The sequence below is a fragment of the Miscanthus floridulus genome, chromosome 15 (assembly GCF_019320115.1).
Source record: "Miscanthus floridulus cultivar M001 chromosome 15, ASM1932011v1, whole genome shotgun sequence".
NCBI classification, from domain to species: Eukaryota; Viridiplantae; Streptophyta; class Magnoliopsida; order Poales; family Poaceae; genus Miscanthus; species Miscanthus floridulus.
In genome coordinates this window covers 16,874,624-16,897,557 of record NC_089594.1, presented here as the reverse complement: position 1 = coordinate 16,897,557, position 22,934 = coordinate 16,874,624, and the positions used below count along the sequence as shown (strand labels likewise).

Below are 22,934 nucleotides of genomic sequence, written 5' to 3'. Positions count from 1 at the left end.
GATGATGTTGAGAGCGCTGAACAGGATTTGAAGCCTTTGCCAGTTGAGATACAGTCGTTGTTGGATACTTACTCTGATTTGTTCGAGCCACCCACTTCCTTGCCACCTTCCAGAGCATGTGATCATGAGATACCTCTGATTCCTAGAGCAGCTCCTATACTGGTGAGACCGTATCGGTACCCACCAAGGCTTAAGGACGAGATTGAGAAACAAGTGCAAGAAATGTTATCACAAGGGTTGATTCGGCATAGCCATAGCTCTTTTTCTTCTCCGGTGCTCCTGGTTTGTAAAAAGAATGGCGGCTATCGATTTTGTGTGGATTTCTGTCACCTCAATGCTTTGACTTTGAAGTCCAAGTTCCCTGTCTCGGTCTTCGACCAACTGATGGATGAGCTTGCAAATGCCCGCTGGTTTTCTACCCTAGACCTTCGGGCTAGCTTTCATCAGATTCTGTTGCGTGAAGGAGAAGAATTTAAAACGGCCTTCCAAATCCACCTAGGCTAGTACGAGTTCCGAGTGATGGCCTTTGGACTCACAGGAGCACCAGAAACATTCTAGGGCACGATGAACGCTACCCTTGCTCCAGGACTACACAAGTTCGTCATTGTTTTTTTTTGACGACATACTAGTGTTCAGTCCATCCTTTGAGGCTCATATCTTCCATCTACGACAAGTCTTTGACTAGCTGCGCCATGACCAGTGGAAGCTCAAACAATCCAAATGCAGTTTTGCTCAGCAGTCCATTTCTTACCTCGGCCACATGATTAGTGCAGTTGGCTTGTCTACTGATCTTGCGAAGATCTAGGCTGTTGCTGATTGACCAGTACCATCCAACATCAGAGAGCTCCGTGGGTTTCTCGGACTGGCAGGCTATTATCGCAAATTCATCAAACATTTTGGTATTCTTGCTAAGCCCTTAACTGAATTGCTCAAGAAGGCTCAAATCTTTGTGTGGACTCCTGCTCATGCTGAAGCCTTTGAACTGCTCAAAGCTGCTCTATGTTCAGCACCAGTCTTAGCTCTTCTAGATTTTAACAAGCCTTTCCACATAGAGACTGATGCTTCGGGTTTAGGAATTGGCGCTGTGCTACAGCAGGACGGTCATCCAATTGCCTTTATTAGCAAACCACTTAGCAAAAGGAATCAAGGCCTCACTATCTACGAGAAGGAATATTTGGCAATCTTGTTAGCAGTGGATCATTGGCGCCATTACCTTCTCCAGGCCGAGTTTTATATTCACACCGATCATCAAAGTTTAACACACCTCAATGACCAACGCCTTCATACTGCATGGCAGCAAAAGGTGTTTGCTTGCCTCATGGGTCTCCAGTACAAGATCCTCTACAAGAAAGGCACTGAGAATGGAGCTGCGAATGCCTTGTCTCGGCGTCGCCATCTCAAGCAACTCATGGCTATATCTTCTATTACCCATCAGTGGTTAGAGGCAGTGGTGCTTAGCTATCAAGCTGATTTGGAGGCTACCAAGCTGTTGTCTCAATTGGCTATCAACCCGGAGTCTGTTCCTCCCTACTCTCTGGTTCAAGGTGTGATTCGCTACAAGGGGCGTATTTGGCTAGGATCCAGTAAAGCTATCCAACAGCAAGTCTTGACAGCCTTTCATGCTAGCCCGATGGGGGGTCATTCCGGTGCACCAGCTACCTACTCCAGGCTGAAGCGTCTCTTCTTCTAGAAGGGCATGAAAGCCGATGTCTGGCACATGGTGCAATCCTGTTCCATTTGCTTGCAGGCTAAACCTGACCGTGCTCATTACTCAGGACTGCTGCAGCCTCTGCCGGTTCCTCAAACCTCCTGGGAGATCATTTCCATGGATTTTGTCGAGGGCCTTCCATCATCAGGAGCTGCCAATGCAATCTTAGTCATTGTCGATAAGTTTTCTCAATTTGCTCATTTCATCGCTTTGAAGCACCCGTTCACGGCCAAGACCGTGGCTCAGCTGTTCCTAGACAATGTTTATCGCCTACATGGTCTGCCAACCTCCATCATCTCTGATCGCGATAAGATTTTTACCAGTCAGTTTTGGTAGGCTCTATTTAAGGCAGCTGGTACTTCCCTCCGCCTCAGCTCCTTGTACCACCCACAGACGGATGGCCAAACCGAACGGGTAAATCAATGCCTCGAAACCTTTCTCTGCTGTTTTGCTCATTCCTGCCCTTCCCAGTGGCATCGTTGGCTGTCCCTTGCGGAGTATTGGTATAATACATCATTCCATTCCGCATTGGGTAAGTCCCCCTTCGAGGTTCTGTATGGCTGTCCTCCTCAACACATGGGTCTGGATGTGGAATCGGTTGCTCCTATTCTAGATTTGGAATCTTGGCTGGCTGGTCGCAGGAATATGCAGGAGCTTATCCAGCAGCACTTGCTGCGTGCTCAGGAATGCATGAAGCGTCAAGCTGACAAGGGTCGATCAGAGAGGGTGTTCTCAGTCGGTGACAAAGTGTTCTTGAAGCTCCAGCCGTATGTACAATCTTCCCTGTTGCGCCGAGCAAACCACAAGCTGTCATTTTGTTTCTTTGGGCCTTTCAACATTCTCGAGAAGGTTGGATCCGTAGCCTACAAATTGGAGTTACCACCATCCTCCTCGATACACCCGGTGTTTCATGTGTCCCAGCTGAAGCTGTCGCCTGGAGCTCAACAGGTATCTTCTGTCTTGCCTTCTGACTTGCAAACCTTCCAAGTGCCACTGTGTGTTCTACAACGTCGCTGGTCTTCGGGAGATCATCCCATGGAGCAAGGTCTCATACAGTGGTCTCACACTCCACCGGAGTTGGCTACCTGGGAGCCGCTTGTCACTCTACGATAGCAGTTTCCACGTGCGCCGGTCTGGGGACATGCCGGCTCTAAAGACCCAGGGACTGTCAACAGCGCAGGCCCAGTGGCTTCCGAAGGAGCAGTTGCTGCTTCCAGTATACTTACCAGGCCAACACCAGTTCGGCCCAAGAGATTGATGAAGCCTAGTTCGAGGGTGGTTGGACCATCTTGGGTTAACTAGAGTCACAGTATAAGTAGCAAGAGGGATGTGAGAAGGGGGGAGAGAGAAATATGTAAAACCCTAATTCAGTTTTAATCATTCAGGGTAGCCTTACTTCTGTAATTCTGTTCTTCCTGTATCAATTCCTTGCTTCCGCACCGACGGTGCTAACACATTAATCTTTAGCTCTAGCCCTAAATCTTTATTATTTAGCCTCCTTTGTTCCCATCCTGCATCCGCCACTGCCGTCGATAGCAAGCCGCCCTCAGCTGCCGTCGACAGCTTCTTATCGACATTCGACCACATGTCCGGCACCGGCAATGCACTGTCACCCATCTCCGACGTGCCACCGACGACGACGTCGACGATGCCGCAGCAGGTGTTCATGGGACAGGGACACGCCGGCGGTTTCTTCCACGAGTCCCAGCAGCAGCTGTCCTCAATAGAGAACTGGTTGTTCGACGAGCCCAAGCAGCAGCAGCAGAGGAGACCTCCGACGGCTGCTGCTCACTTCCCATGCTGTTTTAGCTCAAAGAAACAAGCACGGATGATGATGATATATATATATAGCCGATATAAACACGTGAGCTAGATAGGTGCGAGTTACTTTTAGAATATACTGTACATCAGTACTAATTTATGGTATTGCGAATATTTACAATAATGTTACTATATATTTGATCATAATGTAATAATAAATCACTGAGGATTACTGTAAATCTCATATTTCATTATCGTAAATAACATCATCATGGCCACAGCTCTAGCATGGGCGTGGCCCTAGCATGGGCCAATGGCCTAGTCTTGGGTGGCGGTCGGTGTAAGGGCATAGGTGGCGGCCAAGGAGTGGAGGCGCGTGTTTATTTTTGCTTTTTTTCTTTTATGAAATGGGCATTGGAACCAGGTGAGTAGCCGGTAGCAAAACTCGAGTAGGGCTATCGCTGTCGAATACCCACTACCCGTTCAAAATCCGATAGTGAAAGCCAGTTTGGAAGCGACCATGGATGTAGTTTGTGTGGTAGTGATTGCACTCTCTATTTACGGTCCCTGCTGATCGCATTCATTGCAGAAAGGAAGCCAATTTCTAATTTTTATTTTACTAGCAAACATGTACTTATATTGCAATGGAAAAAATCATCAAATGTTCATAAGAAATGATGACAAGAATTGTACATATCTAATTATGCTTTACCTTTCTACAAAATTTAAAAGTTATAATTTAGTTTATGATGACCATGACATCCATAATATAAGTTAATGCTGGTAATAATATAACATTGTCTTATTAGGCCTGTAACGAATTAAAATACAAACTTGATAGATATTTTTCCATTGTAAAGCACATAAACATTTACTCATAAAAATATATCATAACTTTATAATTTTCAAATTATCTATATGTTGGTATAGTCAAATATCGAGTTTTGTAACTTCCTTCGAGGACCAATTAATGCAATTTTAATATCTGATTAAAATCAGTAATGAGAAAGTTGCTAATGTGTCAAAGAGTGGCTTGTCCGCTGGTGATTATGACGAGATCTCTCTCCATTATCCACATAGCAGCCCTTGTTGAAGATTGCACTGGTACATAAGTATAGCTTGGAGAAATATTTATTTAGATTGAATTAGATAACAAACTACTCAAGATTTAAAATTCTGGCTTAATTTATTGGGCCATTGGTGGGCCTAGATTATATAATAAGTTCGTAATCAAAACTACATCAACAACTTCAACTTGATAGTGAGAATATCTTTGGTAACAATTAGATAAGATGTGCCAAGACTTCAAAGACCAATAATATTGTATTTTAATTTATTTTTGATGTTTACGAGAAAAAAAGTTAAAGAAATCGAGACATTGAAAAAAACTTTCAGGGAATAGAGATGGCAAGACAAAAAAAATATAGAAAAAAATAGACTAGACAGAACCCGCAATGGAGAAAAGCAAAAAAAAACTTTCGAAAAACATGGTGGCCCGACCATTTTTAAAAAAAAAAAAAACTGGACCACATCGAACGAAAAAAAACTTTCGAAAAACATAGTGGCCAGATAATTTTTTTTTAAAAAAAAACTGGACCACATCGAACGGAACAAAAATAAATTAAGAAAAAAAAAGACTAGACTAAGCAGAACTGAAAAACAACTTACGAAGAAAAATAAAATACGGCTAAGGCTATGTGGCCGAAAAACAAAGAAACTTGTGTAGCTTTAATATTAGGGTAAAGTACATTTTTCAACCCTAAACTTACAAAGGAGTATGAATTTGGACCTCCAACTATGAAACCAGGCATAAGAGACCATCCAACTTACAAAACCGGGCACATGACCCCCCTGCCCTGTTCCACCGTGGTATTGTGCGCCGGCCCATTAGGCATTCCCGTTCCTGCCGCAAGTCCCACCACGAACCCTAGATCGATCCTTCGCCACTCCGCGCGACGGGCGACGGCGCCTTTGCTCCTCTTCCCTCCGACGCCGCCCCACTGTCCTCCGAGCCACGTCGCCCCACCGTGGTCCGTGCCACATCGCCTTGCCGTCCTCCGCGCGACGCCGCTCTCTTCCCCACGACGCCACCCCACCATCCTCGCCTGACGCTGCCCAATGCCTTCCTCATTGCTGGCAACCGCAGTGCCGACGTCCAATCCATGGAGTTCGCATGCAGTGACTTCCTCGTGGTGTTGATGCAGTTCGAGCGCTAAGGGTTAAGACACAGAGGTGAGTTGGTTGTCTCTTTCCTCCCTGGAATCATCAATGTGGTGGTAGTAGTTGTCGGTAGACATGGATTTCGATGGAATCACTTTAGTTCCTGTTTGGAACATAGGAAAAATGGAGGTTTTGTTTCCAGAGGAAAGGAATGCTAGGGATGCGTTTAGAACAAAGAAAAAGGGAAACTTTCCAGAGGAAAGGCAAGACAGACTGTACTTTTGGAGGAAAGGAAAAATACGATCAAAGCTCAGGGAAAATTTTCCTTCGGCGTTCACGCACGCCTTCACGCGTTTGTCAAAGCTTATCTTGTGTTCTTTGTTCTTGTCGCACAGCATCCTCAACTATTGCCCTGTTGCGAAGAAATCTTCATATGAGCAAGAGGAAATAAAGAAAACAAAAGGCCAAAAAATGGAACCGAGCTTCCAATTGGGCCAGCCAAAACAAATCTCCTAAGAATTGAAACTCCAAATCCACCAAATTTTTCAAGAGAAAAAAAGAAAAAAAATCACCTTGAAAGAAAAGAACGACATTTCTTTTGCTTTGAGAGGGGAGCTTTGGTTGAAGGAGAGCTACTTCCGGCATCCTCCAAGAGGCCGAGTACCAGCCATGCTGACCTCCTAGCTCCCACGGTGCCCCATCGATCCATGGCTGCTTGAGCCTTGATTTTTTCTTTTTGAGAGAGAGAAAGGTGAGCTTGTGTTGGTTTGGGGAAGAAAGGAATGGAGGATGGGAGTAAATGAGTGCCGTGTGGATAAGGATGACTAGTAGTACTCTCCTCTCCTCAGCTGCAGAGGTATGAGAACTGAGACTAGAGTCCCTACATGTAAGTGGGTCAGGGGCTCAGGGCTTGTTTTTTTCTAAATAACAAGTGTCAACTTTTAATCGGTTCTTCCTGTTAATTTGTTATCAGTAAAATAAAAATAGTACTTGCATTAGCCCGCAATTGTATAGTACTAGAGCTTGTACCAAAGATTTTACATATAGAAAAGCAACAACCGTTGTTTTTTAAGTACTGAAAGTAAAGCACAGAATTACAATCATTGCAATTGTATAGTACTGGAGCTTGTACCAAAGAATAGTTTATGCATAGGGACTTGGTAGTGTTGTTTAATCTTAGGGATTGGTACTACTGTCTGTAGAGTAGTTTATGCATCGACAGTTGCTTAATGCGGCACAGTTTGGTGGATTTGAGCTATTTTAATCCCTCTTTTTGTCTCTGGATCCATTGTTTATACATTTGTTTTTGTTTGTTTATATAGGACACATGGATTGGTCGGAGAAGCTGAATGTTAGGTTCCATTACAATGGGGAGTTCCTTCATGATGGGAAGAAAATGCACTATTGTGGTGGTACCGTGGCCATGTCCTACATTGACCATGACAAAGTCTCCCTTCCTGAATTAATTGGGCATCTGAAAGACCACTGCACTGTTTTGGATGGCACCCTGTTGCACTGGTTATTTCCAGGGAGGGAACTACACGATGGATTGCGAGCACTAGTTGATGACAAGGCATGCCTAGATATGTTGAGATGCACCGATGAAGGATTGTTTGCAGAAGTATATGTTGAGGCACCAATTGCACAAGAAATATCAGATGATGAAGCTGGCACTGGCAGTGAAGACGAAGAAATTGATTATGAGGATGAGATGGATGTAGAGTCTGAAGACAAAGCAGGCATAGAAGATGAAGAAGAAGCACTTCCTCAAGATGCAAACTTGGGGTCTGGAGCAAGACATATTGTGCCATATAGTCCTCAGTCAGGACTCATTGTACACAAACAAATAAAAATAGGTCATGCGGGCAATGCTTGTCCTGGTCATGGTGCTGCTGCCAATCCTGGTGATGAGATATCAAGCACTGACAGTGAGTTCCTTGCTGGAGATGATAGCAGCTCTGAAGAAGATGAAGAAGCCAAAGAGATACTTAGGAGGTTCAAAGAATTCAAGAAGAAGTTGAGTTCTGGTCAAACAGCACAGCTAGATGACATATTTATTGGGGGTACATCAACACAAACCGGAGATTGCACTGTAATAGACGATGAAGGCAATATGACACCTTATGCCAAGAGTAGTGATGAAGATGAGTCATTTGAGGACTTGGGAAGTGATGCCGATGGACTTGTTAGAAAGGAGAGCAAGTATCCAAGGTTTAGCAAGAAAGATCTGGTACCCAAGTTTAGTTTGGGGATGAAGTTCAATGGTAAAAGACAGTTCAAGAAAGCTATCATTAAGTATGCTTTAGCTGAGAGGAAGGTGATCAAGTTTGTCAAAGATGAGGGTGATAGAGTGAGAGCAAAGTGTGACTGGCCAACTTGTCCCTGGGTTTGTTTGCTGTCCATAAATTCCACTACAACTAGTTGGCAGATTTCAAGCTACAAGAGTGAACATAGCTGTCCACCAAGGAGAGATAACAAAATGGTCACTGGAAGGAGAATAGCAGAGAGATATGAGAAGATGATAAGAGCCAATCCAACTTGGAGTCTTGAAGCTATGAAGGTTACAGTCCAAGAGGAGATGTTTGCTGATGTTAGCATTGCAACGCTCAAGAGGGCAAAGAAAATTGTATTGCAGAAGATGCTTGATGCCACAAAGGGTCAGTACCAGAGGCTTTTGGATTATCAGTTAGAACTGCTGAGAAGCAATCCAGGTAGCACTGTGATAGTGAAGGTACAAGAAAGGATGCCTATATTTGAGAGGATGTATATTTGCTTAGATGCTTGCAGGAAAGGATTCCTTGCAGGCTGCAGGAAAGTAGTGGGCCTTGATGGGTGTTTTTTCAAAGGCGCCACCAATGGTGAGCTTCTATGTGCTGTTGGAAGAGACGCAAACAATCAGATGTATCCCATTGCATGGGCAGTTGTCGAAAAAGAGAACAATGACACGTGGAACTGGTTCTGTGATATATTGTTTAGAGATTTATCAGTTGGTACTGGGGAAGACTGGGTGTTCATCTCTGATCAACAGAAGGTATGATATTCTCAACTATTTATTTTGCAGCCCTACGAGTCTAATTAGTAGTGTTAATCTCACATGGTTCATTGTACACAGGGAATACTTAATGCTATACAGCACTGGGCTCCTTTGGCGGAGCATAGGAATTGTGCAAGGCACTTGTATGCCAATTGGAGGAAAAAGTTCAAGAAGAAGGAATGGCAGAAGAGGTGGTGGAGATGTGCTAAGGCATCATGCCCACTTTTATTCAACATGGCAAGGGCTAGACTGGCACAGTTCACTAGAGAAGGAGCACAAGCACTTATGAACACAGATCCAAGTCACTGGAGCAGGGCATGGTTTAGGTTAGGCACTTACTGTGACTCAGTAGACAATAACCTTTGTGAATCATTCAATAAATGGATAGTGGAGGCCAGATTCTACCCTATCATCACCATGCTTGAAATGATTAGAAGGAAGGTAATGGTGAGGATCCAAGATAATAGCACCAAAGTTGATAGATGGCCCACTATGATCTGTCCAAACATCCTTAAGAAGCTCAATGTGTACATCACTCAATCTGGTTACTGTCATGCAATTAGTAATGGCAATGACAAGTATGAAGTAGTGCACTATGACCATAGGTGGACTGTAGATCTCACTGCAAGAACCTGTAGTTGCAGGTACTGGCAGCTGGCTGGTTTGCCATGTCCACATGCAATATGTTGCATTTACTTCGTCACACATTGCTTAGAAGACTACATAGCACCATGCTTTTCAGTTTCTGAATTTAGGAAAACCTACAGTCACTACCTACAGCCAGTAGAGGGGATGCACAACTGGCCCATCTCAGAAAGGGAAAAGCCTCTAGCTCCACCATATGTTAAACTTCCAGGAAAGCCCAAGAAAGAGAGGAAAAGGGAGTCAACTGAGAAGCCTAAACCCTACAGGATATCCAAGGTAGGCACAGTTATCAGATGCACGAGTTGCAAAGGAGTTGGGCACAACAGGAAATCATGTGCTAAGAGAAATGGAATGTCAACATCTGCTGGTCCTTCTAAATCTGCACCTGTGAGAATATCAACACCTGTTGGTCCTTCTAAATCTGCAACTGTGAAAATGTCAAGTGGACAACAAAGTTGTTCTAGTGCAAGAGTTGTAGACAACAGTAGGAAAAGAAGTTTGCACTTGAGCACTTCAACTGAAACATCTCAGGTTAGCCTACTTTCTTACCCTTCTTTCAACAATGCACAACTTTTCTTTTGCACTTAACAAAGTGCAATTAATGACTCAATCTTATTTGTCTGTAGCCACAAAAAAAGAGAAAGGAGTTCATTGGCATAAATCAAGGGAGTGTGACAAGAACTAGTGCTGTAGCTAAAGTTTCTACAGACAAAGGAGGATCTGCTACACTAAACCTCAAGGCACAATTACCATTATCTCAAGCAAGCTCTAGTGTCACAGTACATATAAGCTCTGGATCAGCCTCGGCAAAAGTCAGTGCTCAAGAACCATCAAAGAGAAAGAAAAAAACACCGGCAAAGTTCCAGCAGTACTTGCTTCCTCCTGCTCGTGGCGCTTCATCATCCGGGAGTGGCAAGAAGATATGAAGCTATGACTTAAAGTGTCTGGTCTATTACTATGCTATCCATGTGTATGTCAAACTCTGTTGCTCTATTACTATGCTATCATGTGAGAACTCTGTTAGTCATGTTGTTTTATTTAATTATGGGACCCTTTAACTATTGGCCTATGTGTGAAGACTTGTCATTGCCATGTTGTTGGCTTATGGAATTTGTATTTTGAGATATCTATGCCATGCTGTTGGCTTCAATTACTATTCTGCTATCCATATTGATGTTAATTATGGACTGTAATCTGTGAAACCAGGGTGGATTGAGTTCAGGGTTGAAAAGTGTCTGGTTTTGTAAGTTGGATGGCCTCCTTTGCCTGGTTTCATAGTTGGAGGTCCACATTCATACTCCTGTGTAAGTTCAAGGTTGAAAAGTGTACTTAACCCTTAATATTAAGAGAGATATATGTGGATATAGATATGTGCAAAATAAAGAGGACCTAATCTAAACCAGGGATTAGATAGCACATGTGGATTCAGAGGTGGTAAATGTCTTCTTGCCCACTTTTATTAGAACCAAATTAGAATTTCATATTTTGATCCTTCTCGTACTCGATGTCCGTTCAGAGGCTCGTCGAACATAATCGATTTTCTGAAATAGGCATCACTAGCTGCCGGGTGAGCAACCGGCAGCAAAACGCTAGGGCTATCACTGTCAAATACTCACTGCTGGCGCGCAGTACAGTGAATGTAGTTTGTATGGTAGCGATTGCACTCTCTATCAGCAAGTGGATGATCAATTTCTGATTTTCATTTAATTCTTTGCCCTGACCCTCTCCACTCCCTCAACCCCTATCTCTACAACTAAAACATTCATAACTATTTCGTCCACAGGTGCGACGCCAAAGCCGCTCGCTCCCATGCATCCCCATGCGATCTCTTATCCTCTCCCCGTCGGTCTGCTGCTGCATGCGATTTCTTTTCAAAACAAACCACATCACGCGCTCCACTCCATCCTCTCCCACCGCCGCCACCCCGGCCGCCGCAGCGCCTCCCCTCCCCTCCCACGACGCCTCCAACGACAGCGGCGACGATCCCCACCGCCACACGCCACTTGCACCGCCTCGCCGGCGACCTCTGGGGCGGCCTAGCTGGGGACGTGCCTCCCCTGACCGCGGGTGCAATTGCCACGGTGACCCTAGCCGGTTGCTCGTGAGGGTGTGATTCAATTCCGTCGCCGACGACCAGCACCCACCAGGTATCGCGTCGCATCCTGCACTCCCTGTTGTGCGAAGCTGAGCACCTAAACCCTAACTTAATCAATCTGGGTATGTATTCAGATCTCATCTAATTACAATTTGTTGTATGTAGTATGCCTAAGAAATGCGTTTTTTTTGCTAAAGTTGATGCGCTTTACTGGGTCCGCCGCTGCTCTAGGATTCAGCAATTGCCTTATTCTCTTTTTCATATAGTATGAGTTTAGAATTCAGGCGTCCTATCATGTGGTAATATTATTGATGTAATCAACATCCTATGTAGAACAGAGAATCTTTTTTGTAGCTTTCATGTTAAGATTCCCCATAATTATGAGACCAAATGTTTTAATTTATGCATCTTATTACAAGGCATATATGAATGTTGATGGAGCTAGCTGCGTAGAAATAGACTGCAGTCAGGCTTCCCAAAAACAAGGCTTGTGATAATTTGCTTGGCTGCATTGCTGCAGCACAAGTCAATGTAATTGTTTCTTGTTGTACTATTTATACAGGAATAGGATTGGAATAATGGGAACAATATTCTTTATGTTAATGAAATATTTTCTAGAGCACTGAATATTAATATTTTCATGTAAATAAACAATATGGAATAATCATATGGCTAAGAATTTTAGTTCTAAATCTTTTTTTCCCAAATAACTAAATATCTGGATCTAAATCTTTGTTGTTTGTCCATTGAGAGAACAATGATTTTTCAGGTCAATAAACATCTAGGTCTTAAACTTGTGTAACATTTTGAACTAATTATAAGAATGAATCAGTAATGCAAGCATTTAGATATTTCCCAGGATGATCCTTTTTAGTTATGATAACTGGTCTCAGTTTTTGTATTTGTATTACTATAATATTTATCTCTGGTATATATGTAGTCATGGTTTGGATAATTTACAGGAGGTTACTATGGACAACGTAGTCATCCTCCTCCAGTAGAGGGAAAAGAGCTCTTTACTGCATATGCAATTTTATTACCACGGTCATGTTAGCCAATCATCAAGTGAAGGTGAGATCATAATCGTCATTGTGTCTCTTAAACCACCGCATGAAAAGGCTATTCTGCAGTCTTGCTTGCTTGACCTGTTCATTATCTTGCAAAAGAGATTCAGAAGATGCACAGACAAATACCAGCAACAAGTCAATGTAATCTAAGTGGGCCACAGATTTGTATATCCTAATAAAAAATTCTAGAACACACTAAACTGTTCCCAGTCTATACATGTATCAAATGCGCTTCACTGATCTTCCATTCATATAAGTGAAAATCAGACATCAATACATCTCTGATAACTAACCCCACACATAATCTTATCAAAGCTCCCAGTCATATTCAGCTGTTGCAAGAAAACTCCCAACCTACAAAAGAACATTCACACTCTCATTCTTTCATTGTTTCATTCAAGCGGTTGCAATCAACATTCTCAGTCTTGCAGTCCACCTCTCCATGTAAAGGATATTTTGCATTCCTGTGTTGAACCGTTACATATCTGGTAACAGTCTCAATTCCATGTGTGATATTAACCATGTATATGCTCATGATCCTATGTATTGTCAGATATAAAAGTTGAGTTATGTAAAAGGGGTGGTCATTGGTTCACAGGCCAAGCAAGTTAACTCTTCATCTACTTGCAAATAAAATCGTACATGAAGGAGTATAAAACAGGAAAGGTAATGATTCTTTTACACGCTTATATGTCTGTTCATTGCTTTTTATTAGCAAACAGATTTTTTTATTTTTTTTTATTTTTTGCTGTTGTGTGCTTCTCTTGCTGCAATGCAAGAGAGTCCTGGTGTCACATCCTCACTTTCAAAAACTTACGGTGTAACTGGTGATCTGTTGGGCTTGAGTTTATCTGTTAGAAGGGAGATGACTATAAATATTTAAATAAAATATTGCCTCTGATCAGATGTAATATATAAGACATGGCCTAATCATTGATGCTCATGTAACTCTAATCACAACTAAAATGATTAAAGAGTGGACGCTGTTTTGAGTGACAAAATTTCGCCTCACCTTCCTGTCAGCCCGTGCGATCCCACATCCACGAAGGAAAGCTGTCGGTCCTGTGCGATCCAACATCCGGTGGAAAGCATGCGAAGTCAAGCACGCCTATGCGATCACGCCAATCACGCTCCCACAACCAATCCCACGCTCACCCCTCCACCTGAACCATCGCGCCCTCTCCCTCGCTCCGCCTGCCGCCTCCCAAACAGCTACATTGCCGCCGCCACGCGGCCACCGATCCGGGTGCAGCAAGGGGAGAGATCCCATTGATTGGGGAGCTTTTGCTGCTCTGATTCGAGCTTGCCCCTGGTCTCCTCGCGAGGGTGCCAATTAGGGAGCTTTTGCTACTTTGATTCAAGCTTGCCCCTGGTCTGCTCGCGAGGGTGCCGACGATGGGTACGTGGGGACGGCGCATGACGCGGTGAAGATCCGGCGGCTGTAGAAGCAGCGCGAGGCAGAACGCCGCAAGATCGAGGAGGGTTATATAAAAAACAATAGAATTCCATGTGGCAACACTACAATTGGCATGATCTACATCATATCCACACACTCTTCTTTGCACGTCAAGCTCTCAAGTATGCAAGTACGCTCGCTTGAACTTATCAGCCCGGCTTATCAGCCATGGTAGAGTGTTTTTCTCTCATAACAAAATAGGAATTCTTGGTAATACATTTGGGGAAGCAAGAATTACTCCTTCTCGAAGTGCTACAACTTTCCCTACAAGAACATACAACTTCCGGCTCCTTTTCTCTGGATTTGGAACTCTAAATGCTGCAACAAACTCCGAGTCTTCTCATGGCTTCTCCTGGTGGATAGACTAAATACAAGAAACATTCTGAGAAGAAAAAAACAAAGGCTTCAAGAAAATATCTATAATTGTGTCCTCTGCAGCAACAATATTGAGGAATCTACGTTTCATTTGTTCTTCATCTGCCCCTTTAGCCAAGCCTGTTGGCAATCTCTTGAAATAAGTTGGGACTTCAAAAAGGAATTCTTCCAAATGATGCAGCACGTCAAGCTTCAATATCAGGACCCCTTCTTTATGGAGAGACTTTCATCATTGCCGCTTGGCAAATTTAGAAGAAAAGAAATAATTTTATTTTTGATAGAGGTCGCCCATCCTTTGGTTCTTGGAAAAGCTCCTTCTATGAAGAAGCTAGACTGTAGGCCCATAGATTTAGTGATAAAAAGTGCCCTGTGTATCTTTCTTGTATAGCTGCCCTAGATTAGTCCTACAGCCCACCTCAGGCTAGCTTCTCTGTTGTTCTTTTGCTGTTCATTTGACCTTTGTTATGTATTGTTTTTGTTTCCTTTTGTTTAATAAAACTTACAGTGAGGGTCTCCCATATTGTATTTTCTGTTAAAAAAAACAGCATCAGTCGGTTTATCAGCCGCAGAAACCATCAGTCAAACAGCCCGAAAGTGGTGGTTACAGAAGTTCACGTACCACAGGCATCTGCACCTTGGTTTACTGGTCTAGTGGACAACCACATTGTGCGACAAAAACCTCGGGTCGCCGGTATGCCGCCCCCTGCGATCTTGCCCCAATGCTCCCCCCACCCCTTCCTTCTAAATGCCACTCCTCGTAGACCAACACCAACGGTTTTTGATAAAATGCCACCCTGCGAAATGAACGGTGCCGGCTGGTGGGACCTCCTCCCCACGATCGCCCACAGTAGGAAACAACACCCCACGTTGATCGTGGCTCCTCTTTCGCATCCGCCGCCTCCCTGCCATGACGCCGCGCTCTCCGTGACTGTGTTAATTTTCCGAATTTTTTTTTTGGATTAAATGTCACTTTAACGTCGTTATTTAATTTTACATTATTGTTATCTTATCATGCGATCCTTGTGTTTTTAGTACAAAAATTTAGCTGTCCCGTAGCAACGCATGAGCACGAACCTAGTCCTTTAAAAAAATGCCTAATGCTTCCATGCAAAACTAAACAGGTGTCAAGGCATTTATGCAATAGCTTCAAACCAAGAATTCGAGTACTTACCCATCATGTGCCTGTGTTGTACGCTGATTGAAGGCAAAGTTTCTAGCAGCTAGGTATTCCAGAGAGAGAAGTGTAAGCATTCAGCCCGTTCGTTTGGTTGTATTTGGCTTATAAGTCATGGTTTATCAGCCAACGAATAGTATTTTTCTCTCACATTAAATCAGCCAACAATACTTTTAGCCATGGCTTATAAGCCAAAGCTAAGCATACATCTCAATCACGATATTATTAGAGCCATAAGAGGAACTAATGCAAGCCAGCACCAAATAGGAAAACTTGGTTATGCAACGTAACAAATTAAAGACCAAGAGATTTGAACTATGGGGGTGTTTGTGACGGTTCCACAAACTCTGCTTTATAAACTTTATCATGGAGTAGCTCTGCAAAAACCTGGAGTTGTGAGAAGACCCTCCTTTTTCCTCGGACAGAGTGCGTGGAGCTGAAATCGTTTAGCTAAAAAACAAAGAGCGTAGCTGAAAAACGTGGAGTGGAGCAGTCCCAAACACCGCTATATATATATTATTATTTTCTCCGTCCACAAAAGAATGCAACTATGATATTCATGCCCATTAAAGTAGTTCAAGTTTGATTAAGTTTACAGTAAATAATATTCACATGTATATCTCCAAATTGACTTTATTATGAAAGATATTTCATAATTAATCTAATAATATTTATTTGCTATCATAAATATTTGTATATAAATTTGATCAAACTTGAAAGTATTTAGTTTCTCCAATTACATTGTTTTTGGACGGAGAGCCTCTGAAAAAACACCATAACGTAAAATAGCATCCCGTTAAGTCCCCGTCATGTTTTAAGCTAATAACGGTGTCAGGCGTGTCTCTGTCTGCCTTGAATCCATTTCCGATCCTCTTCCTCGATTCCAAGGCCCAAGGCCCAGCAAACTTCTGGGCCTGAACTGCACGGCCAAGGCCTGGCGCCTGGCGGAGGTCACGCTTGGCGCTGTCGCCTGGCGGAGTTCGCAGGGCGCTTAGCTTGCGTGGGCGGCGCACGTCCCCGGTGGAAGTGGAGCTCGCCACTGAAGAAACAGGGAGGAAGCTGGTGGACCGCGCGAGTGGAAGAGGGGGGCAGGCCGCCGCCGGGCTGGGCTGGTTTGTTCCTGATACCTTTTTCTTTTCTTTTCTCTCCCATTTTCTATATACTAAGTATACGGTAATGAACAGGACGTCCGACGCCCGACTCCACTCTAGACGCGTGGCGTGACATGCACCACAACTTTACCTCACTACCGCACATGCCGCTCGCCTAATAAATAAATAAATAAAACAAAATCAACTCATGGCCGCCTCGCCTCGCTCTCCTTCGCTCTGCACGCGTCGCCTACCCAATAAGCTCCTCTCTCTCTCGTGCTTCCCTACTGCTCTCTCTCTCTCCCACCGCCCTACCCCAACCCGGCGGCTCCTTCCCCCACCCCGACAGCGCCCCTCCCCCCACCCCGGCGTCCTCACCCACCGGGAGCCCCCAATGCCCGCAGATCTGGTGTGCCTATCACCCACCCTAGTAAGATCCATGGAGCACGAGCGAGATCCATGGAGGTGGCGCAACGGTGTTGCAGGGGAGTGGGCAGCTCTCCCCCACCCTGGTGAGGCACCCTCCCCACCCACGGCGGCCATGGCGCTCCTCATCCCTGGTGGCGGTGGTGCTTGCGTGCAGCCGCTCGCCGCCGTCTCCGACCCCGATGACCAGAATCGGCCGGGCCAGCCTTCCACTCCCCTATGTTGCATATGTATGTTTCAAGTGTTTCAGGCGTTTCAGATGTATGTTACAATTGTTTCATATGGATGTTGCAAAAGTAGATCGAGGATGTTGCATATGTTGCAAGTGTTTCATAGGCATGTTGCAAGTGTTTATTCAAAATGTTTCATCTGTTTCTAGACCTATGTTGCAATCGTTTTGATATGGATGTTGCATATGTTTTCACACATATGTTGCAAAAGTATGTTCTAAAATATTTCATCTGTTTCAGTCTTCTGTTGCAGCAAGTGTATTCATGTTGCAAGTTGCAAGTGTTCTATCTAGATGTTGCATATGTTTTCAAACATATGTTGCAAGTGTATGTTCTAGATGTTTCATCTATTTTAGGCATATGTTGCATTCAAGTGTTTCATGGTGCACGTGTTTCATGCTGTTTGGGGAGTCATGGGGCGTCGTCGAGCGGCAGACGGTCTTCACTTGCGGTCAGGCGGCTTGGGAGACATTAGGGCGATGCGGGCCCCACGTGGGCACGCATAACGAGCCAGCGCGGGAAACATGGTGCAGGGAAACGGGATAGCACGCGTGGGCGTCCGGACATGGGAGTCCGTTCAGACGTTCGGCGCTAGCATCTCCGATACACTTTAGGTATCCATGTGTATGAGTATATATATGTATTATCCATACAAATATTATTGTATATAACTATATTCACACACACTTAGGTCCCTTTGGAATGTAGGATTTCCACCTTGTTTTCTTGTGAAAATAAACTGATTCTTGTGCCTGCTTTTCCAAGGGGGCCTTAGTTTTTGGTTGTGGGGGACATATTTATAAGTGAAATATAAATCCATATGAAGCAACTCAACTAGGGTATAGGTATATGCACTGCATTGCTCTAGGGGGTGATCTCATAGTTAAATTTGATTTAAATATGAAATTACCCTATCTATATGTCCTCCAACCATCTATATGACACATTATCATACCTGGTTTTGTAGAAAAAAAATAAAAGTTAGAAATTTTGGGATTTGGGTTTTTTGTTGGAATTGTTATGGATGATGCATCTTTCCCTCATAATCTCAATGAACTAAAGAGGGATCCATATGAACAAATGTAACTTCTACGGATATATGGCTTCATGTTGAATGCAATTTAATTCAAATCTGTATCCTACAAAGTGGCAGCGATTTTGTTTCTCCCAAAAAAAGGTTTGTAGGGAGAAACTGATTCTTAATCTCAGATTCTCAGGTGAAATTGGCCCTTCTAGTTTCTAGTTTCTAGTAGATCCAGGAAACGTTTCTGATTCTAACTCAAAATCCTATAATCATGTATGTTTGGTAGGGATTCATTTGTTTTCGGAGAAAAATATGTTTAGATCATGGCTTCCAACATCATTGTCCCTACCAAAAGCATCCAAAGATATAGGATCTCAACTCACTGACATTGGATCCTAGCTTGTAACATTTAATTTTATCGAACAAATCTTTTACTATAAATGCCACATATGATGGTGACACTCGTTACCCATTTGTAGAAGTTTATTAAAATAATATTACCCATATATTGATCTTTTTTAAAAAAAAATCATGTACGTCTGCTTTATTTGTTTGGTGACTCGGTTGCTTCAACAAGTGAAGTTTATCTTTCTATTGCCTTTTTTAGGATGGTTGTAAACTTCTCCTCATTCTTACATGCTCAGCACGCCCTAAAGAAACAATTTCATCTTTAGTGGTCCTTTCCTGAAAATCCTGTAGAATCCACTAATCTTGCAATTTGGTAGCATGATTGGACCCTAGGATAAGAGAGTTGACTCAATTCAATTTGATTCTCTCTCTCTCTCTCTCTCCAAAAGGACGGGAAGAGATTTGCCAGAAACCTCATTTCAGTTTCACTTTTCAGTTTTGACTGATGATACTACTACAAGATCAGTGACTCCGTCCATCAAGTTACCAAGGTTGCAGCATGTCGGTGGTCACGATTTCCACGCACGCACGAGTGGATCTATCTACGATCTGTGAGCAATGGTCCATGGCTCCATGCATGCGTGCGTGCGTGCGTACGTTCCAAGATTTGGATGTGGCGGAGTCGATCGATCGATGGACAGCACAGCAGCCGGCCTGGCCACAGCGGCCACCGGGGTCCCAGCCCCAGCCCAGCACACTAAAGCTAGCTGGCATCGAGCGCATGCATAGCAATCATCCGATGCCCGGATCGGAGCATGCAGCTCGTGCGGCGGATCCATGGATTAGGGAGATCGATGGCCTGCCGCTGGACCCGCCCCTGCCGGCTGGCCGTTCCTTGCCTGGGCTGCACGTGAGTGGTCCCGTTCGCGTGCCCTTAAACCTGACTTGATCCGCTTCTTTTTTTATCTGAAACAGTGTTTTCCCCTCACAAATTCCTTCAGGTTCATCCAAAATTCCTCCAAGCGAACAGGGCCACATCAGCAGATTCAGCACCATGCTGTAACTGTAACAACTGCAAATCAGAGATTCAGAGATCCTCCACCTGCCTACCGATTAGCAGCCTGTATTTGACTTATAAGTCTTGGCTTATCAGTTAGCCAACAGTGTTTTCCTCTCACACCAAACCAAGCAGCCGTACTTTCAGCCATGACATATAAGCCAATCCAACCGAAACGAATAGGCTGTAGCAACAAGCATGCATGCATGCAACCCTGCAATTAATCTGAGAATCTCTCTGAAGTCTGAACTAACATATAATGCGTAGTAGTAGTGAAATTGTGGAGGGTGGACTTGAAGAATATCCGACAGTAGTGCACATACATGGGAGGCACTGCCACAGGCACTGGCAGGCAGCAATATCTGACTGACAGCGGTGAGACGACTGAAAACGATGCGAACATGATATGGCGGCAATGTCGTCGACACGTTTGACAACAACTTGCATGCAAGTGCCACTGCAGGTCTACTGCACAGTGCTCCACTTTTTCTTGATCCCATCAAGGTTTTTTTTTACCGGTAGGAAAAAAATTTCGGTCCCCGACAATAAATATGAATTTTTCAGAAATATCAGGTCAAATTTAAATAAATTCAAATTAATTTTTAAAAGAAAATGATAGCATTTCACTAGAAAAACTCTCTAATTCATCATCCATCACAAATTTATATGACATCGACGAAATAACACAATATATCACCGTGGTAATACAACGGGCTAGCGGTGGGCAAGCTGCATATGCTAGTGCAATTGAATGTGTGAGTAAGAAAATTAAATAAATTTGAAGAAATTTAGGGCTTTGATAAGACTAGAGGATATGGAGAGTCATTTTAGTGTGGTTTGGTGTAATTTTGGAGCGGAAGATGAATTTAACCGATACAAAAAAAAATCGGGCCTCAGCGAAAAAGGCGATATTTCACTGAAATTGTAAACCTTGGATCCGATTGCATTGGGTCGTTAACAGCACAGCTAGCACCAACGGTGAACTGACAACAAATGGTTTCTGTTCATCAATCAAGGAAAAGAAAAGGAGCTGGCAAATGGCTAACCATGCATATATGGTTCACAGTGTCCTGAATCCCCAGACAAACATGCATGATCGATCAAGCATGATGAATGAAACATATGCACCGTATATCATGGCTAGTTGTGAGGATAACATAGGCCATGTTTAGATTGCAACTTTTTGCAACTCGATGAATAGTACCACTTTCGTCTTATTTGACAAATATTATCCAATCGTGGACCAACTAGGCTCAAAAGATTTATCTCGTGATTTCCAACTAAACTGTGCAATTAGTTATTTTTTTTACCTACATTTAATGCTCCATGCAAGCGGCTAAAAATTGATGTGATGGAGAGAGAGTGAAAAAACTTGGAATTTGGGGTCATCTAAACAAGGCCATATATAATAGAGACATGAGACAGTGATGATCCCATTATTCAGTTAAACAAAACAAAGTGGACTCCTTCCTTTCAGCACAAGCAAAGGCAGCAGGCAGCAGCTCTTTAGGGCCTCTTTGGCACGGCTTATGCCGGTTTCGGCTTCATCTATTTTACGCAAATCGAGGCACTGTAGCGTGAAGTCGTTTTGTAAGCCGGGTTAAAATGAACTAGAAGCCGGGAAAAACCAGTTTTTCTGATTTCACTGGCTTTGGCTTCACCAGTGAAACCGTTTTGGATGAGCCGTGCCAAAGGGGGCTTTAGTGCTCCGGTAATCCACACTTTAGCTTTTGCATAATAAACAAATTAGTAATAAGATAGTAAGATCAGACTTGGAAGGAAGCGAGATATCATCGTGAGGGGATAAAAAAGGAAGACCTCAAGCACAAGAAGAAGAAGAAGAAAATGCAGAATCACCTCCCCGGCCCTTGTGATTCATCAGTCAGCAACACAAATTCCAAACAAAAAGCTAGCATAGGACAGTACGTACCAAATAGGAGTATATATATTAAGATGCATGTTCATTCATTTCTATTTGTATTTCTATATGGAAGTAACATAGAAATCACTCGACTTTATATATACACATCTAGCACAGCACAGACATACAAATCACCAGTTACAACTTACAAGGTCAAACACATATGTTACATCGATCACACAATAAAATTCTTCACTGAAAACCATCCAAGAACAAATAAAGAGGAGAAAAAGAAAAGGAGAGGGAAGAAACAAAAATAAAAATCGGTTCATATATGGTTGATGAATATAATGCACCTACTATACCAATCATTTCAATGCCCCCCATGATCGTCTCACCTCATGCTGCACCCACCTGCTAGCTCTCGCATGTGCAGAGATCGAACAGCTAGCAAGCGCGTCCACCTCCACCACCACCCGGGCCGGCCGGCCGGCGATTCATCATTGAATTCAGCCGGAGGAGGTGGCGGAGGAGCAGTCGCGGTCGTCGGTCTCCACCTCGCGCCTGTGGAAGCTGCGGTGGCACCCGCAGGCGGCGCACATGAACGCGGCCGCCGTGCCGTCCGCGCCCGACGCCATGAACTCGCGGCACCCATCCACGGCGTGCCCGCCGATGGACGCCGCGTGGTTCCGCTGGCACTCCCGGTAGTGCACCACCTTCGCGGCCTCCTTGCTCCTCGCCGCCGTCCCGTTCGCCATGGACCGCCGATCTTGCGAAGGCCCCATATAATTTTAAAGTCGTCCTTGGTGATGCTATGGGTTTGATCGATCGAGGTGGAAGATCAGAGTATATAGGAAGAAGAAGAGATGCTCTATTGCAATCACGGCCTTGGAGTTGGAGGGTGTGGGACTTTTTATATGGGAGAGGAGGAGGAGGAGGAGGGTGAGCTAGCTGCTAAGTAGTGAGGATCACGGGTTAAGAACCAACCTTTCTTTTCTTGTTAGAGTAGTGAGGAGACCTGCTGTCCTGGCGCACGGTCTTTTGTTTTTGGAAGAAATACCGAAACGTCAATGCTTTCACTCTTTCGCTGTATTTTGTCAGTTTCAGTTTCAGGTGTCACTAATTTACACGCAATTTATGTATTTGCCTTTTTAAATAAAGATATGTATTGTGAGTCATGAAGTAATCCAATGTCCTTGTTAAGAATCACGCGTTAGGAATTCACTATCTCGCGCGAGATCGTGCTTCTTCATGGCCATGTGTGTTAATTGTTACTTGTTAGGGATCTTTTATTTGTTTACATGTCTTACTTTATTTCCAAGTGGATTATGAGTCACCAAGCATGATCGGGATTTATACTACTTTTATTCATGAATCACGCACTCGCGGAATTTTTTTTAATCAGCTCTACACCTTGTCTGT

General features: G+C 43.8%; 2 protein-coding genes across 2 annotated transcripts; one reads left to right on the top strand and one right to left on the bottom strand.

Moving 5' to 3' along the window:
• The first annotated feature begins 6,956 nt into the window (after nucleotides 1-6,956).
• LOC136507097 (uncharacterized) lies at nucleotides 6,957-10,234 on the top strand. Its single transcript, XM_066501929.1, has 4 exons — nucleotides 6,957-7,403; nucleotides 7,542-8,660; nucleotides 8,742-9,839; nucleotides 9,935-10,234. The coding sequence occupies exons 1-4, from the start codon at nucleotides 6,957-6,959 to the stop codon at nucleotides 10,232-10,234; spliced, it is 2,964 nt and encodes a 987-aa protein (XP_066358026.1).
• Nucleotides 10,235-21,749: 11,515 nt separating this feature from the next.
• LOC136509053 (mini zinc finger protein 1-like) lies at nucleotides 21,750-22,514 on the bottom strand. The gene has a single exon (XM_066503854.1). It carries the CDS (start codon nucleotides 22,295-22,297, stop codon nucleotides 22,022-22,024), a length of 276 nt encoding a protein of 91 aa, XP_066359951.1. The 5' UTR covers nucleotides 22,298-22,514; the 3' UTR covers nucleotides 21,750-22,021.
• Between the last annotated feature and the right edge of the window lie 420 nt (nucleotides 22,515-22,934).